The sequence below is a fragment of the Phasianus colchicus genome, chromosome 17 (genome assembly GCF_987193195.1).
Source record: "Phasianus colchicus chromosome 17, bPhaCol1.hap1.1, whole genome shotgun sequence".
Lineage (NCBI taxonomy): Eukaryota > Metazoa > Chordata > Aves > Galliformes > Phasianidae > Phasianus > Phasianus colchicus.
This window is the reverse complement of record NC_143452.1, coordinates 9407950-9426802: the sequence shown is the minus strand read 5'-3', so window position 1 is coordinate 9426802 and position 18853 is coordinate 9407950. Positions and strand designations below refer to the sequence as shown.

The following is an 18853-nucleotide window of genomic DNA, read 5'->3' as shown; positions in this document are numbered from 1 at the left end:
CTACATACATAGAGCAATTAAATCCCCCCGGTCTGGCAGTGCATCAGCAGAAATCAGACCACAAAAGGACAGAATTTCTTTTGCTCTTTTTCCATGGGAGACACATGGCTTCCCTGGATGCACAGCAGGGAACCATTCAGGTGTCGGTAGAATTTCTGTGATTTCTCCCTATTCTCATTTATACTCTTTACCTCCAGGGTTTAATTCTTCTCCTATTGAGGAGCACACCACTTGCGAGCCCAGAGGCAAATGGCTGAGCTCCCATTGCTTGGTGCTGGCTCAGAGGCCAGGGGATGGAGGGAGCTGGGCCAGCCCTGTCTCACTGGGAAGGGGAAGCAGAAAGGAGGCAGCAGATGGAGTTTGGGGGAATATAAGGATGACAATGAAGTGTCTGAAAAAAAAACCCACCAAAACAACTAAAACAACACCAAAAGGGAGTCAGAAAGGCAGCTACAGGCACAAGACCTGTGTATAATATTGTAGGGTTTCTCTGCTAGACAGAAGAGAGCATCTTCCAGCTCAGGGATGAACTAATGCTGCTGTGCTTTTCTGTCCTCTGAATCTTCACCTTTTCCCCCAGCTAATGCATGGGGAAGGAGGGCTATTCTGGATTCACTGTGAATTGGTTTCATTTCCTTGCTTGCTGGAGCTGAGTAAGGGCTATTTCATCTCAACAGGCTTCTCCCAGCACACCTTAATTTGAGATCTCCTGCATGCAGGAAGCAATGGAGTTAAGTGATCTTGCTGAATCCCGACCGCTGCAGCTGCAGGAGAACAAGGAAGGAAAAGAAGAGAGGGGAGGAGGAAGAGGCACTTTGCAGTCTCCCATTAAAGCCCCAAGAGGCTGAAGATGAGAGAGTGAAAGTTTCAAATTGCCAGAATGTAATTCTGAAAGTCATTTTCCAAGCGCGGAGCTCCCCGCAATGTCACCTCTCATCTTCCAAGGTGGGGATAGAAGAAACAAAAAAGCACAGAATATTCTGCAAAGACAGAGCTGCTAATACAAAGACAGAAGAGGTGTCAGTCCCCAAACAGGCTGTCTGCCACCGCCTTCTTCTGGGAGATCTGTGCAGCTCGGGTGCACCTACACTGGGGAACCATTCCCAGCTCCTTTCCCAAGCCGTATCCAACCTGGGTGAGCGTTCTGGCTGAGCTGACTATGGCTTTTTCCAGCCCTTCTAAGAGCAAGAATATCAAAGAAGTCTGCATATTCAACAGTTACAGTTTACATTTGAATGAAACTCCTGACCTTCAATTCAATACAGTGATTATGTTAATGATTAATACTATTATTAATTTCTTAGCCTTCTCTAGCGAAAGACCATGATGGATGTGCAGGAGAAAAGGTGCACTTAGATATTCACCCCCCTCTGCCCAACCCAACAAAGCCATCCCTCCCCGCTCCCCCTTCCAGCTCTTTGCCTTCAAAGAAATTTGAATTAAGGAGTTAGATGCATTCAGCAAAGAGTTCAGCCCAGGATTTCGTACCAAAGAGCGAATTAGCCTCTTGTTCTACATTCTTTGCTGACCTTTATTCCAGCTGCACCCCCTCTTATGTTTATAAAATAAAAAATTACCCAAATATACAGGCATGCCCCGCTGAGATAGATTGCATTCAACACTCCTTCAGCTAATATCAGCTTTGTCCAGGGCTCCTTATTACTGGTGCCACCTGTCTCTCCAACCACAGGCTTTTCCTCTTTCCTTTCCCCAAATTACTTGAGCTGAGGCTTGGGTGGGCTTGCCCTCTCCCTGCAAATGCACTTATTTACCCACACATGTCAGAGTGCAGAGTTTTCTTCCTGACAATCAGGCTTTTCGCCAGGCAATCCCTCCCCTCTCCCACTTTCAGAAATGGCACTTTCTCCTCTTAGCACGCCAGGGCTGACCCACGGAAGGAGCTGGCCATGTTTTTATTGAGGGTGATGAGCAGAGTGCAGCAGGCCACTCCACCTACAGAAGACACTTTGCCCTCTGAGGCAGCAGAGTAACAAAGTTCAGTGCTGTCATCCATTCTAATCACAATCCTGGTTAATTTTCCTTTTATTATATTATTATTATTGGATAACTATATTTATGGGGGTTTTTTGTTTGTTTTTTGGTTGTTGTTGTTTTTTGTTTGTTTGTTTGTTTTGTTTTGTTTTGTTTTTTTCCATCAGGGATGTCAGTAAGTGTTCCTGGCTGGCCTGTAGCCAATTTTCTCCAGCTGGGATCAGTTCAGTCCAATGTTGCCATCTGTCCTTGGAGGCAGAGGGGTGTCCTTTTCCATTTCGGATCTCTCCCAGAAGCGATTCCATTCTCCCTCCCCCCACCTTTGACCAAAGCATCCAGAAAGCTGTGCGTAGCCATGATTGGACTCATGCACTCCCAAACAGACACAGGCATGCAAGAGGTTCAACTGCCCGGGGCGTAGCTGTGAGCATGGTCAATCTGCTCACCTCCAGGGTGACCTGGAGGAGATTTCACTCTCCAAACACAGATGAGATCTCCTGGGGTCTCTATGTCATAGACACAGAGAACTGGATGATCCTTTGGGATCACTCAAGGGGTGGAGGGGATTACACCCCTTCACTGAGTTATTACGCATATTATCACATTGTCTTCTCCTAATTAAAAGCACAAACAAGGAACGGCTCCCCTTCCCCAGCTTCTCCCCCTTTACCCTTTGCACAGCCGGGAGGGGTGGGCGGGGATGGGGTGGGGGGGGGGGGGGGGAGAAAGGCAGATCCATTGTACGGGGCCCCGCGGCGCCCGACCCCGCGGATTGGCCGCCGAGTGCGCTGCAGTGATTTTGCGGCGAGGTCCCATTGGCCGCCGGCACGGATAAGTTTTTGCTCCGGACGGCAACTTTTCTCAGGGATGGAGTAAATCGGACCCTGCCGCTCCCCTTTCTCGCTTTCCCGGCGAAGTCAGACATCGCTCCACGGCAACGATGAAGCTCTGCGGGACTTTCCTCGGTTCGTAACCGTCTGGCGGTGGATGCGGGGGGGGGGGGGGGGGTTGGGAGGAGTGAGCCTAAGGGGGTGTTTGCTGAGTTTCTCCTGTTTCCCTTCCGAAACACTCGAGCAGCCTCGTTCTGCCCAAGCCACGCCTCGGCAAAGGGGTTCGGTGAGCTGGGGGGGTGGTGGCTTCGCAAACTACCCTGCTGCCCTTGTTCTGGGGGGCTTTTTTCCCCTGCTAATGGCACAGTGGAACGCCTGTTTCAGAGCGCGGGTTTCCTGTCCTCGAGTTCAGCGGGCGAAGCCTTGGGCTCCCTCTCCGTTCGTTTTGCATCGGGCTCAACCCCGAAGGGCTGTGGGTGCGTGGGTTATGTGCGGCCCCGGGGCTTTGTCCCGCTACCGCGTATTTCGGCTAGTTACAAAGGGTGAGGAGGGAAGGGATCGGAGGGTGAGGGGAAAAAATCCTCTTGTCTGCCACTTCTGTTCAGATTCTTTTTTTTGGTTGGTTTTCTGCTTTGTTTGTTTGCTTTATGCTCCGCAATGAAGGGGTGAGGGTGGGGTGTTACCAAATATAAAGTTGGTTGGATGTGTTTCAGCGCCCGCATTAACCGAGGCTTAAAGAGAAAGTTCTGGGATAACGCAGGTGCTCTCCACAAACGGCGGTGATTGCTCCAATTGTTGCTCGTTAGGGAAGTAAAAGGCTCTAGATGTGGGTCAAACAAAGGCATTGCCTCTTTGGGAAGGAACCGACCAAATCGGGGAGAAGGGGCGCGCCCGAGAGCGAGCAAAGGGTTATTAAAAGTTTTTTTTTTTTTTTTGTGCCTGTGCATGTTGTTCCATCTGCCAGGGGCCTGTAGTGGGCAGGTTTTTTCGCAACCCTTCAGCTGTTCCATATACAATATTAATGCTGGCCATTTCTATTCGGCATACAACAGCACTAATTGTAGTCTGAGGCATTAAGGCAGCCAGCCCATCTGCATAGAAGCTTTCAGAAAGAAACAAGGAAAAAATCTTCCACCCCCAGCTGGTAACCGGAGAAGTTGGTGCCAATTACAAATGCATAAAGTTTGAGAGCTAAATTACTTTGAAACATTCTCAACGAAGCGAGCAAAATGCAGTGCAGTGTTTTTATGTGCGTATTTACACAAGCAATTGCAGTTTTATTTTAAATAATCTGAAAGTTGAAATGCTCGATCTGAATACACGAGCGTAAGAGAACAATAATAAAAAAAACTGCTGTGAGGACAGCGGCGAGGGGAATCCACTTTAAAAAAAAAAAAAAAAAAAGAAATAAAAACCCTTTTGGCGTTCATTTCTGCAGGCTACGTGCGGTCGGTTTCTCAGCACGCTCATCTCAAACAACGCTCTGGAGGCGAAAATATTTGAATATTTCATTTTATACCTTCCTGCTGCACGGCTCCCTTCAGGGATGCGGCGGCCGAGGAAAGCACAGTAATTATCTGCTGCCTTCAAACGACTGCAAAGTGACTCCGGAGAGCCGGGAAAGGCGCGCTGGGGTCGGGGAGGCTTTGAGAGCCGGAACGGGCGGGGCGGGGGCGCCGGAGCTGTCCGCAGCTGTGGTGCTGATCCGACGCCCGGTGCGGCTCGGCCCGGCTGCAGCCCCCCCCGGACACATCGCCTTCCCAACGGTGGAAGGATGTTGGCAGGTTTGACTCCGAGATGTTGGGTGATAGGGGAGGATTTTGGGAGCTGAGTGGATTTTTTTTTTTGTTTGGTGGTGGCTGGAAACTCTGGATAAGGTGGTGGTTGGTTGCGCTGCTCGGGTGGGTTTTGAGAGGAGGGGAAGGTGAAGTCTGGCAAGTTTGGCTCCTCTTTGTTTCCAAACACCCTCTAGTAACCCAGAGCTTAATAAAATGGTACCAAATCGGAGAGCTTGATCTACCTTAGGACTCTTGTGTGTATCCTGTCAATAAACGCCACGATAGCAGTAATAAAGTGTCTATGTATTAATACACAGGTATGTTTGCACATATGTTCATTTGTATATATGTGGTGTGTGTACAGATTTATGTGGAAACACATAAAAGAAAACTCCTCCCCCTCTCCCCTTCGGCCTGCCACCCTATTTATTATGCTTTTGTTTCTCAAGTTTTAGAATTGCATCTCTAAATGAAATAGTAGTGGAGAGCACCACACAGCACTGTGGGGAGAGGAGCTGAGCCCTCCTGTCCCTCCCTTTGATTCTATCATGGGTGCAGAACAATGGAGATGCAGTGTAGCACCAGGCCTGCTGCCTGCAGATAAGAGTTTAATAGAATTTCTGAATGCCAAAGGTTTAGGATGTAAAATATCTCTGTCTTCGTGGTGTGTCCAAAGGAGATAGAAAACAGCTTTTCAGGAGTACTCTCTGCCGAATACTTCCTTTATATTTATGGTTTTAGGAGCACACCAGGCTTGCAAGCCATGGAAACGGGCACCATAAGGATTTCTAAAGCATCCTCTACAGTTTAAAATCATCAATATTTTTGTCACCCTCTTCTCCACAAAACTCCTGAAATGGAGAATTCCGTCAGTATCCTCACCCTGCTCTGTGGGTGGGACGGTGCTGCATCTGGTGATCCTTTAAGTCCTCAGTGTCAGGTAGGGGGCTGGCAGAGTTTGTAACGTGTGGGGCCGGGTGCTGCCGCTCTGCCCAGTGTCGGGGCTCAGGCTGCCTGCAGGGGAGGGCAGGACTGGCCCCCAGCAGCACGCTGCTCCCCCTGCCAGGCGCTGCCTCTGCTCTGTCTCATCTCTCTGTAGGCTCCTGGGGTTTCCGTCCATTTGTGAGCTCCCTCATGTTTTCGAAAATCTTCATTAAGTTGACAGTCAAGTCTTAATCATCTCGGTGGTGCTGGGGATAGAGCGGGGGGGGGGGGGGGCAGGAAAAAGCGCTGGGCTGGAAGGCGACCCTCCTACTTCCCACACCTCAGGCGGGTGCAGCGTGCCTCTGTTTCTCCTTCTATTTCTGAAAAGTTGTGATCACAGCACTAATGCTCCCTGTAGCGTGCTGATGCCTTTCGACTTGAGGCGGCGATGGGGTGGGGGGAGGGAAGGGGGATGTCTGGTGCTGCTGGCGTCCAGGTCCCCACCAAACAGAGGCATTTGTGAAGGAAAATGACTCGTGGAAAAATGCACACTTTTCTCACTTGGAAACAATTCCTGAACTGTTCTAGTTGCTGTTTTCTTTTAAGAGTTTTTTTTTTTTGTGACATTTTTCTTCCTGTCACAAAGTCCAAAGTGTAACCCTGTTCGAGATGTGATCTGTCCTTCCTGGGGCGAGGTGATGTCTGCTGGGAATATGTTGTATCATTTATGTATTTATTTAAGAGGAGAAGAAAAAAAAATATTTATATACCTTTTAAGCACTCGCTTTTGAATATGTATATCAGCTAATAAGCAATACTTCCAGGTTCATAGAGGCGATAAATTTCCCAGTCTGTTCTTTATGGTGATAGGTCATCTTCCTAACCACCAATAAATATTGTAAAGTACTTTCGCTGGAGCTGTGCTAACCCAGGGCATCTGTCACTCGCTGCTTGCTGCTATTAGGAATTATTGGGCCGTACCATGCGTCGGGATGCGCGGGGGGGCGGGGGGGGGGGAATGGCACGGCGCTTGTCGCGCTCGCCGTCCTTTTGTGTTGCTGCCATCAAAGGAGCCCCGAGCCTCGTGCATATTAATTATGAATCAGTTCAGGCGAAATCACTCACCTTCTGCTGGGTCTCGGGGAGGGGAGCGTGAGTCGAGAGGGGCTGGTGAGGCGGGGAGAGCCCCAACTCTCCGTGCACTCAAGTCAGCAGCTCCATCTCTCTCTCTCTTTTTGATGCTATACTGTAAATTTATTTCACCTCAGAGAGTAAACAGATATATTGCAACCCCAAGGGTTCATGGGTAGTGTATTTACAAAGGGAAGGCGCAGCAAGCCCCCTCTGTGCCATTTCCATTAATGAGAGCGGTCATTAAGTAAATGAGACATTGCCTTTAGCAGGCTTAAGAGTTCACACACTAAGGAGTATCAGATATTTAATTGAAACCAACAACCCGTCTTACACGCGTGTTACTGGTGTAGGGAAGTGGGCTGCCCTCCAAGAACTCTCCCCCCACAACCTCCCCCATGCAAATTTCATGATTGGTTTCCGTGATGTCATTTTGCAAAGGGGCAGACAATAGCTGTGGGGAAAGGTAAGTCAATATTATGTTCTTTCGCTGACAAAGGCAGATAATGCTGGCTTTTTTTCTTTTCTTTTCCTCTTCTTTTTTTCTTTCTTTTTTTTTTCTTTTTTTTTTTTTTTTTTTTTCTTTTTTCCTCCCTTGGATTGAAGGAGAGAGGAAAGGCTTTCGGAGCACACAGTTGATGTAAACAGACGCAGGCGTTTCGCCTTTAGAGCACGAAGGCTGGGTTGTTGTTTTGAAAACTGCACTGGAGAACCGAGGGGATTTTATCATCATGCTCCTAGGTCCATCTTTGCTCGCTCGCTCTCTCGCCGGCTGCGAGATGCTAGTGGACATGTTCTGCTTCTGACTGAAAAGAGGTTGAATAAGGCGAGGAAGGAGGAGATATTTAAAAAAAAAAAAAGGGCATAACATCGCCTTCAGTCGGGAAACTTTCTGAATATTTCTGGAAGAGGATAAGAGGATGCTTGCCGGGTTTACAGACCGACAGCTCGGCGGATGTTTATCCGGAGGGAAGCGTGCTCGGTGTTAGCAGAAGACGCTCCGGGCGCCGGGACGGGCTCGCTCAGCCGCCGCGCTCCGCGGAGCTCTCTGAGGTGCTGATCGCGGCTCCGCGCTGCCCCGAGGGGCTCCCCGACCCCCTGCCGGCCTCCTCCAGCCCCGCTCCGGGGAGGCAGCGCGCTGCTCGCCGCCGGTACCGAGGGGTGCGTGCGTGTGCGTGTGTGTGTGTGTATATGTGTGTGCCGTGGGGGTTGCGCTTGCACGCTCGAGGCTCCTGCCCTGCGCTCGCTCTTGCCGCGAGCAGACTTTTTTTTTTTTTTTTTTTTTTTAATATTCCCTCCTTTTCCTCTCCCCCGATATTGACTACTTGAGACTTCTCTATTTATAGCAGCGAGGAACAAGGGAAGTGTGCCATGTTTGTGGATTTCTCGCTGTATGTTGACCGTGGCAGAAATCTGCGGGTTCTTATTTTTAGCTGTCTTGGAAGAGGCTTTGCTTGGCTAATCTCTTTATCAATTTCAGCAAAGTTGTGGGCTTGGTTTCTCTTTGTTTGTTTGTTCCTTTTTTTAGTTGTTTCGAGGGTAATTTGCTTGGAGGGTGAAGGGAAGGGGTTGGTGCCTGAGGAAGCGCTGCCGCTGCAATCAACCCCGGCGAGTTTGGTTGAGTTCAGGACGCAGTTTGCCAGCGGGCAGAGCCGATCCTCCCCGGGGAGGCGTCCCCTAGGGGTGCTCAGTACCCCCAGAGGCGACTTCCCCATGCAAAAGGAGCAGCTTGCAGGGATCACCCCCCCCCCGGTACAGGAGGCCTGGAGCATGCAGACCCCCCCAGAGCCGGGCTGCTGGGACAGGTTGGGTTGGTTGGTTGCCCTTTGCTCCCCAGACCTTGGAGAACTGCGACCTGCCCAGCAGTGTGGGGCAGCTGTAAAGTGGCCCCCATTTCTCTGCTCTCCTGCTGCTATTGTTGAGCCCCCTCGCTCCGAGCAGCCGCTAAAAACAAGTGCAAAAAGCCCAGGCTAAATCCAATTGCTCCAACGTTACTTTTAGTTCTTTCTTTTTTTCTTTCCTTCTCCCTCTCGTTGCCTCATCTGCTGTTATTATCAGCCTTTTCCATATGGCCACTTTAATTAATGGCAGACAAAAGGGGGTTGCGGGGGGGGGGGAGGAATCCAGGAATTAGAGTTTATAGTTGGTTTGTCTCTGATGCTGTCATAGAAACCAGAAGCAAAGATGCCGCCTTTCCACTTCTTTGTATGATCCTGTTTATTGTTCCCGAGCGGCGCAGATTGGAGCAGGCGCGTGTTGCAAGGCACAGAGCAGCGCCTGCTGCGGCCCGAGGGCTCCCATCGCACAACTTGTTCCCTTCAGCTCCCGCTCTCTCAAAGCTGTCTGCCCTCTCCCTGTCCTTCCCCTCCTTCTTCTGCTGCGGAAAGGCCGAAGAGAACTCATTATTAATTATTATTAAAGCGGTTTAGCGATCTGTGGGATCCTCACCGCACAATGGTGAAAAAGAGTAGGAAAACTCCCCCGAAGTTGGGTTTATTCCTTTCCTGACAGTATGTGGGAGTTGTTCTTCGTGTCTCGGCAGAGCTGGGGTCCGGGTGCTGTGGGTCCGGCTCCGGTCGGGCACGCCGTCCTCCTGGATGGGGAGGTAGGGGGAGGCGGCCGCTTATGCGGGGGTCCCGTCGGGGTGTGCGGTGTGTGTGCTCGGTACCTGCTCAGCCCCGAGAATCCCTTCGCTGCTGCCGGTGCATGGCAGCCCTCAGGGAGAGGAGAGGGGGTGTATCGGAGTGTGGGAAAGGCAGAAATGCCGCATCCTTAAATGTGAGCTCCTGCAAGGTCCTCGCAGCCTGGCTCTGCCCCCAGTACTGTTGTGGGGGGGGAAAACACCAGGCAATGCTCAGTGTCAATGTGAAGTGTGGCGTTGGGATTAGGGGTGCCCGCTACTCTTTGGCCGAGCCCTGTGCTGGAGATGGGGACACCTCTCCCTTGTCCCTATGGCTGAATGCCGTGGGAGGGGGCTGCGGAGCTGCTCACACTTTGCCACCGTCATCCCCAAAGCGTCCCACGGAGCCGGGAGCCCCTCCACCTCCACCGGCTTTTGTTTCCTGTGCTGGTTAATCGCCCCGGGCTGGGGCTGGGGAAGGAGGGGGGGCACAACGATCCCAGGTGCCTTCCAGCCCGGAGGGGGGCAGCGGGGAAAGTCATTAGGATGGCGAGTAATGCAGCTGAGCCGGGACTTCTGCAACGAGCCCAAGTGGCGAAGTGCGGACCTGGGCTGGCCGAGCTCCGCTTCTGGGGTTCGGGAACAGCGCGAAGGGGGGTTTGGGGGGGGAGGCGGTGCCGAGAGCGGGCCGGCCCCGGTTCCTGGTAGTCAGATGATGAGGGCAGGGCTGAATGCAAGACGTAGATCGGCGTCAGAGCAGCTGCCATTTTAGCAGACGTTGCTAAAGTTCCTCCCCCTCCCCCCGCTCCGTAATTTAGCTTAGGGGTGCTGCCTCCGAAGTTGGCTTCTTGCTGGGGATGGGGCGTGCTCCTCCTCTTTCTTTCTTTCTCTCTCTTTTTTTTTTCTTTGTGTGTGTGTAGAATAGCGCACCCTAAGTCAGCAACGCACCCTGAACAAGCTTTAAGGCTCAGGAACATAAACACGTTTCTTCTCTTAAGTTCCACATCTTCTCCGTTGAGATTTGAAAGGGGCGGGGTGGGGGGCAGGTGAGCTGATATTCCTGAGCCCGAAAGCCTCATCAATGTGATGCAGTGAGGTCCTTATCTCCCTTTCTGGCAGATACTTTCCTCTTGCGCCCTGAGGGTGTCAGTTTGGTGAGAGGTGCTTGCATCTGCCCTGCTTGAGAGTTTGGGGGGGGACCTCTGCCCCCCCCCCCCAAGAGCAGAGCGATGAAGGGGAAGTGGCAGCTTTACAGTAAGGGCCTGAGCATGTGGGGGAAATCGCTGCACTGGGGCCGGGCTTCCCAGAAGCTGTGGGAAGGGGAGGGAGAGGGGGAACATCACTTAGCCTCTGGGAAGGCAGATGCCAGAGTTTGATGGCAAAGTGGAAAAGCAAGAGCTGGTCTTCCCCTTTGCTTTGTGTGCATGTGTGTGTGTGCACGTGGTGGTTGGTGAAGAGCAGGGACTTATTTTTAGAGCCATAAACTGTATGGCTTAGCTGCTAGAGCTCTTTCCTTAATGACAAGGGACGTCTCTTGTCACTTTGTAGCTGTTGCCTTTTCTTCCTCGTACCTGAGAGCTGAGTGTTGAAGATCCATGCTGCACAGTTACAGGGATACCCCAATACCCCACTGCGTGCTGCTCTCCTTCCCATCTTGAGTTCGTTGTGCTGACGCTGTTCTACCCATGGCTGCTCACATGGGAATACAGACACCCAGGAGAGTGGCAAGGCAGCCCCAGACCCCAGATTTCCCTTTTCTGGGGGGAAGCAGCCCTACAGCTGTGCTTTGAAAGAGTCTGGCAGGGATTCGCTCCCACTCATCCTCTCAGTTCCTGGGTATTTTTGGAGTTCTGATAGGGTGGAAGTTGCTGTCGGGAAGCTTCACTCTTCCTCGTTTTCTTTTCCACGTTTTGCTGGTTTCTGGGCACTGGTCTCCCTGGATATGTGCTGCACAGTCCCCTGGTGCACACTGGTTGGCATTGCTGATGGCTGCCTTGAGTGAAACCTCCTATCCTAAATCATTCTGTATGGCTCCTGAGGCTGTTTACCGTTGCAAAATAGAAACCTGATCCAGCAGCAAGTCCTTAGGAGTCGGTGCTGTGATGGCATGGTGACAAGTACGAGCAGTGAAAAGCTTTGCCGTAGGTGAGATGCCCCAGTGCACCTTGCTGCTGGTGAAATGAATTCATAAGAGGTTTTAGATGGGTCATGAGCAATGCAAGAGAGCGGGGCTGCCCTTCAGAAATAGGAGGGAAACCTGTTCTTCCCCCCCCCCACCTTACTCTCCTCTACTATATTTGCTAAGGAGCAAGGAGCTGCTCCCAGTGGTGGTTTGGCCCTTTGGGATAAGGCTGAGACACTGAAGGTAAAGGACAAAGTCAAGGGTGTCCTGCATGCAGAGCTGCTGCGTTTTCCCTGCGTGTGCTGTAGGATCCCTGAGCATCCCAGAGCTGCTCCATCACAAGGCTTTGTGCTGAGGGAGGCTGTCCCTGCCCTGCGAAGTGGGCACCGTGGGGGGGGCACCTTGGAGCAAATTGGGCAACCCTTTGGGAACTTGAAACACTTTGTGGGATTTTTTTGAGGGTAGAATGAGCTGGAGTTTGAAGGAAAAAGTCTGTGTACACGGCACAGCTGTAATGTGGAGGCTGGTGGTCCAGCCAGAGGGATTGCTGTGGTTTTGCAGTGGAGATGCTGGGGCAGAGAAGGGTTCTGGGCCAGGAAGGTCTGGATCAACAGCCAGGCTGTTACCAGCAGCTCTGAGCACAGAACAACACAGTGACACACTCAGAAGTATCTGCTTTTCATTTTGGCTTCTTTTTTTTTTTTTTTTTTTTTTAAATACAATTTTCACCTGATTTAAAATACTTTTGATCCATCTTTCATTGAACTTTTGCTTCAGAGAGAATAGATTAATAAACACTTTCAAATAGAAAAAAAAAACAACACATAGTTTGGAGAGATCCCCCTTTTATCTCCATTGCTGAGCTCTAACACTAACCTGGGTATGGGCTTCTGTCCTCTGTTCCTTTTGTCTTGCTTTTTTTTCATCTTAACAACAATAAACTGCTTCTGTTGTGATCTGGCCCTTACTGGTCATTCTCTCTTCTTCTTCTTTTTTTTTTTTTAATTCTTTGCTTTTTCTTTTTTAATTTCTTATTTTGAAGTCAGCACATAAAAAATGCAATGTTATTTTAATCAGACCAAATGAAAGAGCAAATCAGAGCGAGAACTTTAATCTGCCCCAAGCAAAACTGCCTTGTACATCTGTCATGTTGGGATTAGCGGAACTCTTTAAAGAAGCTGAAGACTTTTTAAACGAAGTATTAAACATTTGTGACCTGATTTCCATTCTTACAATATTCTCATTAATAAGAGTGCAGGCTGAAAGACATCTGTTAGGTCCTGTTTGTTTTAAGAATATTAAAGAATAATAAGAATATTGGGGGGAGGTGGAGGAAATCTAAATGCAGTGTTTTGAGCCAAATGTCTAAGCTGGAGCTTTCTGAAGTGGTGCTGTGCCCGACTTGGGGCAGGGTGGGGGAAAAGCAAGGCTTGGAGAAGGCTTTCAGCTCGGGTGTGTTGGTGTGGTTGATGGAGAAGCACAGCTTGGATGTGCTGGTGTGGTTTGATGGTTGATGGAGGAGGGACAGCTCTGCTGTCCTGAGGTAAAATCCAATTAGGAATGGCAAACAGAGCTGCAGCCTTACAGGTCATGTTTGTACAGCACTTGTGTGCAGCACTGTGGGCATCCAGTGCTGCCTTGGACCAGCAGGAAGCCTGAGTAGGAAGAAAGGAGCGAGAACGTCCTCCTTGGGTTTGCTGCTTGTTTTGTTTGATGCTAATGCAGTTAAAGTAAATGGCCCAGCTTGGACCCCTAAGGAGGGGGAAAAATGCCAGACATGTGTTCGGTAAACGACTTGCTGAAAGAGCCCTTCACCATTAGCACAGGGATACGGTGTAAGGGAAGGTTGCTGTCGACTGCAATCTTTGCATCTTGTTTATGCTTGCTGGGTAAAATATTAACTAAAGCATCTGAACATAAAGTTCTGGTGTGAAAGAATATCAGCAGGGGAGAGCCATATGGTGCCAGCATGCGAACAAAATACCAAACGTTGGAGATTCCTTTTTGCAGAAGACTGAAAACTCTCGTTCCCATACATAATACATGAGTTCACGCCTTTGATTACTCTAAACATTAGTCCAAGTGGTACAGGAGTCTCTTCGGAGCTAACACAACTTAGGGCATGCAGTTCTCTTCCCTCTCTTCCTTCACATAAAAGAAATCGATGTTGAGCTGTTAGGATACAAATATCCAATATGCTGTAAGACAATACGTTTCCGAAACTGCTGCATAAGCTGCCTTTGCTCTAATTAAATATAAACTGCAGCAGAGATTCGGGTTTCTTCTCTTTCGTTCCTTTGCTTGAAACCATTTGGCAGAACACGTGGCTTTGCGTGGGACAGCATCTGCAAGTCGGGATGGTTTTGAGGTGTTCCCTCCTGGAGGTCACACTGTGACCTTTCTGCTCAACATGGGGAGCGAAACGCGGCGCTGCGATCGTCTCTTTGGGCCTCAGCCTCACCAGTGCTGTTGGCTGTGCTCTGAGAGCAGAGGGGTGAGGTGTATTGAACAGGAATGAATTCAAACCCCGCATTAGGAGGATCCCCTGGTGAATGTTATTATAAGGTATGAGAGATGTCTCTGGGGGAGCTTTCATGCATCTAGTATTTAAAAACAAGGTGTTGCCGGCGAACTCTGTAGGTGATGCTCTGAATACTTCTGAATTTCTTTTTTTTTTCCTCCTTTTTTTTCTTAAGCAAACCCTCAAAACTGACATTTTGGTGCTGAGTAACTCTGCTTTGTGCTTGTCGCCAGGATCCCTGAACGTAGCTGGTTAAGTTTTGTGACGAGCACCAAATCATCTGCACACAAAGTGCCAAGGCACCTCCCCAGTAGGGGGAATTAAAATACAAATCCAGGCCTGGCACGCCAGAGTGTGGTTCCAAAGGAGTGTTCAGGGCTGATGTTTCTTTGGGGCCAGTTGTGAACAGATGTCTGAAAATACAGCTCCAGGAAAGCTGTGCCAAGGGGTTTGCTTTATGCAGTGTCTCTCAGCGCGCTGTTACCTGTCTGTGTTTTGCGTGCTGTGGGAAACACATGAATGCACTGAGAACTTGGAAAAGAGCAGCAGAAATGCTGGGGTTTGGAAGAAAGAGAAATACGTTTAGCTGAGCTAAGTAGTGGTGAAGATGGTGTGGGCTGTGTGGTCAAAGCAGTGTGATAGGAGGAAATGAAGTCAAAGCCCAGCGCCTGCTGGCTGTGTCTGGTGGAATCATGGAATTGTGAGGTTGGAAAAGACCTTTAAGATCCCCAAGTCCAACCCCAGCTCACCCCACTGTGCCCACTGACCATGTCCTATTAATTGCATTGCCTGATAAATGCAAAAAATAGTTATGTGTATGAACTCAAAGCCTTGTGTGTGGGATGTTCTTGGGCAAAGTTAGCCCAGCTCCAGCAAAGAGGATGGAAAGTTTGTGCCTGTGTCATGGTTGTGAGCTCCAGCTTCTACTGCTGATGCACAACTTTCTCCTCCAAAGCTTGAAGCTTTGCACTAAGCAAGCTTCCATCAAGTGGAGTTAAGTGTTTGTTTGTTGCCCTCAATATTTTTTATGTAATTAGTCAGCGAGCGAGTAGCTGTGTTTGCCCAAAGAAATGCTCTCTCCAAGAACACGAGTGACAGGAGAGGATTAATGGCCTTTGGAGGGAGATGCTCTGGTTTAAAGAAGAAATAAAGGTGCCTGGGAGCCATGCTGTTGCTTTGAAAAACAAAAGGACAGTCAAAACAGTTAACTTTGCCTGCAGCATCTCAGCAAAGCAGAGTTGTCATCTCCTCTTGTGCGTGCCCTGGAAACTTCTGGCATCCTCCAGTGGCACCATCAGGTCCTGCCTCTGGGCTGTGAGAGGAGGGTTGGGGGAGGTAGGAACTCGCCGAGGGCTGCGCTGACCTCTGGCTGTGGTTGGGGTCGGGCAATGGCTCTGCATGTCCCTCCCAGGGGGTTTTCCTGGGGCAGTTGTGGATGGGCTCAGCTGAGATGCTTGGAGAGCACTCGCTGCTGCCCTGTCCCCTCCCAAGGTGTGCCATTCTCCCTGCTTCATGTTCACCACCAAGTGCTGAAGGTCTGACTCTATAGGAAAGACAGCGAGGAATCGCTCTGCCTCTATTTAATTTCAATTACATGGGGTCTGTAGGAGTGCTGAGAGCGGTGCCAGCAGGGCTATAAACTTTGCATATTTGATGATTTTGCTTAATCTCAAGCAAGTGATCATCCTGGCAGGCCATGGCGTTCCAGCAGCAGAGGCTCTCAGGTTGATAAGATGATGCTGGTGTGAGGTGGGCAGTGTGGGGATGGCTGTGGGCTGAGCGTGCTGGGGGGGGGCTGTGAGCAGGGCTGCTTGTCCTCCAGGGAGCTGTGAGTACAATGAGCACACCTCCACTCCTGCCTTATTGCTGCTGTCTGTTGGGCTCCGTGTGACACACGCTTACGTGTCAAGTTTTCACTTCTGATATGACAGCGGAGAGGAAAGGCTTAATATCATAAAGACAAGCTGGCAGCTGGGAAGTAGCCCACTTAGTCATCGAACTGTGCGTCAGAGGCACTGCCAGCATCTTCCTTGGCTCCTCGAGGCGGCTTTTCCCTTTTGTACCTGAACTGGTGCTGAAATCCCTATGCAGCAAACACAGCCCTGCACTGGGGACAGGAGGCTCCCTCAGACACCTCTGTGCTGTCAGTGATGAGCCACGTTTGGGCAGTAGCAGAGTTTTGTTCTATTCATTTCGGTTTTGTTTAGAAATGTTGAGGTTGAAGGGTAAAGTCCCAGGGCAGATTAAGTCCACCTGGTGACAAACTCACTGGGGTGTTTCTGGAAGCTTGGAACTCAACGTACTAGAAAGTCTTTGGCACCTCAGTCCGGCAGAGAGGCGATGGAGAAGAGGTTGGTTCAGAGCTCACCAGTTCCTTCAACGCTTTCCCTAATAAGAGATATATATTTGCTACTCCAAAAAAGGCATGATGATGTGACCTGTCCCAGAAGGCTGTCTGTCACTAGCTTTTCTTCACTTGACACTTCCGTATGTGAAAACCCCTTTCATTACCTTTGCTTCAAGCATTTGGCTTCCCCTAACATGCTGCCAGTATGCCCTCCAGCAGATACGATGCTCAGGCTCGCCTGTCCACTTCTCTTGATATCCCAACTGATGATGGAGTGGCTTGATCACAAGGGATTGCACACCCAAATTGGCTGTGCACCCAACTCAATCTGCTTGCCGTCCACCTATGCTGGCTGGCTGCCTGCTTTCCACTCTTGGGAGGTGGTTGGGCGGCTCTCAGAGCTCAGCTTGGAGCTGCTTCCTTCCCCCTGGCCCAAGACACGGCGATCCAAAACCATCTCTACAAATCCATCTGCGATGAATTCTCCCGCTGGTGTTTCGACACATTGGCTCCAAGGAGGCTTTCGATTTGGTATGAAAAGTAATTATTACCGGGGTGCAGTTTAGCAGTTGTTTTTTGCAGCACTGGTGAGGTTAAAAGAAATAATAATAATAATATGAGAAAGACTCAGCTAGAGTAACTGCTTGCAACATGCTATTTGCATTTTTAAGGAAATACTTCTTTGAGACAGCTTGGGTGAAAGGTCGGCATTTGCATATAAATGGAAAAGAAAGTGTGTGATGCTGGAAGTTACATCTATATTATTTTCTCAGCAGTGAGCGGCTGTTTGGGCGATTAACGGACGCGGTTTGCATTTGGCTTTTATTGAATAGGGAAAGTACTGGGAAAGCCAAATGAGAACAAAATAACAAGGAAAATGTGCGAGAAGAAAGCAGCATCCTGTGCTTTGCTTCTCTGAGGTGCTCTCTGCCTGCTTGATGTGTTACACGCCTGTGTGCACGTATGTTGGGCATGAGTGCATGAGTGTGTCTGTGCAGGGCTCCCTCTGCACAAAAGGAGGAGAGGAAGGTGCTGGAAGGAGCAATCCTGTTGTGGGTGAGCATGGCAGAGGAGGGGATGCCAACACCCATTATGAGGAAGGCACAAGTCAAGGAACAAGCCGAGGAGTTTGGGGAAGGTGGGATGCTGAAGAACACTCACTCTTTTTATTCTTTCTGAGCAATATGTGTAAGGAGCAATGCATGAATAGCAGTGTTAGTGGGGGTGTGCAGCATTTCTTCCTCTTTTGAAGAGTACATGAGGGATGCAAGGATTGAAGGTGAAATACACCATCTATGTCTTTGGCAGCACTGTGCATTGTACTTCTGCCTGTTGAGAGAAAAAGAAAGTGGGGGGGGGGGGAAAAGATGAACAAAAAGCTTTATGAACTGACCGTGCACACTGGAGCATGAATATTGCTCTTAATGAGAAGAGGCTGTAGTCTTGTTTGCTTTCTTTGCACTGTAGGTGTAGTTTGGTAGCACAGCATGCTAAGCCAATGGTGGGTGGGATGGCAACCTCAGGTGCTCAGTGAGGGGTTGGGTCTCTGCATAAGGTGCAGTGAGGCACTGCCCAGCCCTGTGTGGCTGTGACATGGTGACAAGGGACAGTGAGTGTTGTGCTGTGAGAGTGAGAGGTGTTGGGCCAATGTGGTGATGGAGCCGTGGATGGGAGCAGCAGGAGTCTGTAAAATGTCCAATGCTCCATACGTTATGGGTAATGAACTCTTTGGGTTTGTCCAGGAGAGCTCCCCAGATGACAGTGCCCAAGCTCAACATCTGTTTGACAATTGCCAAGCTCTCTTCCCAACCTGCTAAGGAAAAGCATCTCGAGGTCAACCAGCAAACAAGAGATCAGCCTGCAATCTGCCTGGCCCTGCTTCACCTCCCATCCATACGTTCTTCTAATTGATTATTAAATCATATTTGCTGATAAGCGTGAGATGTAGTATCTATTATACAGCTGTTAAACCTCAATTAATATGTTTTAATGATCAGTCGTTTACTATGCAGTATACAATTAACACCCGGTATTAAGTCTTAAATTAAAAGCATGTTTGGGAGGTTAAATTTGAAGCACTGAACATAGCTGTGCTACAGTAATAGTGACAATTGCATTGGGTGGATGGTATTTCTGTGCTGCGGGAGGGCATTCAAGACTTCTTAGAAATATTGGGAAGGGCAATTACGAACTCAAGGGTTTTCCTGATGAAAATGCAGCCCTGCAGCAGGCTGCTTGGCACTGCTGAGAGCTCCTTGCCTTTATGCCGTGCTGTCGTTGTGTGTAATGGCAGCAAAAGCAGAAGTGTGTGTTCAGCTGCCTCCACAGAGGGATGCGGGTGTTATTTCACCCCATGCCATCGCTGTTCCTCGCTGCAGCTGCAGAGGAACCTGCAGAGACTTTCAAGTGCCCTGTGATTAAATAGAAAACTCCCTTATTTCTTTGTAAACCTGGTGAGAGAGCCAATATTTCTCAGCATCTGGCTGAGACCACGCATTCCCTTCAGCAGCAGCACGTGTAAACTGCAACTTCAGTACAGCTCCGTGTGCAGAGCGCGATGGGTAGGCGTGATGTGCTGCAAGCAGTGC

General features: G+C 49.7%; 1 protein-coding gene across 6 annotated transcripts in view; it reads left to right on the top strand.

The window, feature by feature from the left end:
• Positions 1–2869: 2869 nt before the first annotated feature.
• The window catches only part of MYT1 (myelin transcription factor 1), a 55051-nt gene continuing 39067 nt past the window's right edge, over positions 2870–18853 (top strand). For 4 of the 6 annotated variants that reach the window (XM_090152101.1, XM_090152102.1, XM_090152100.1 and 1 more), the window contains exon 1: positions 2870–2957. In XM_090152101.1, the coding sequence (XP_090008227.1) occupies positions 2933–2957 (25 nt within the window). In that variant the 5' untranslated portion in view covers positions 2870–2932. Of the gene's footprint in view, positions 2958–6927; positions 7122–7549; positions 7817–18853 lie in introns of those variants that run through there. The other 2 variants (XM_090152103.1, XM_090152104.1) reach the window with 2 other exon arrangements.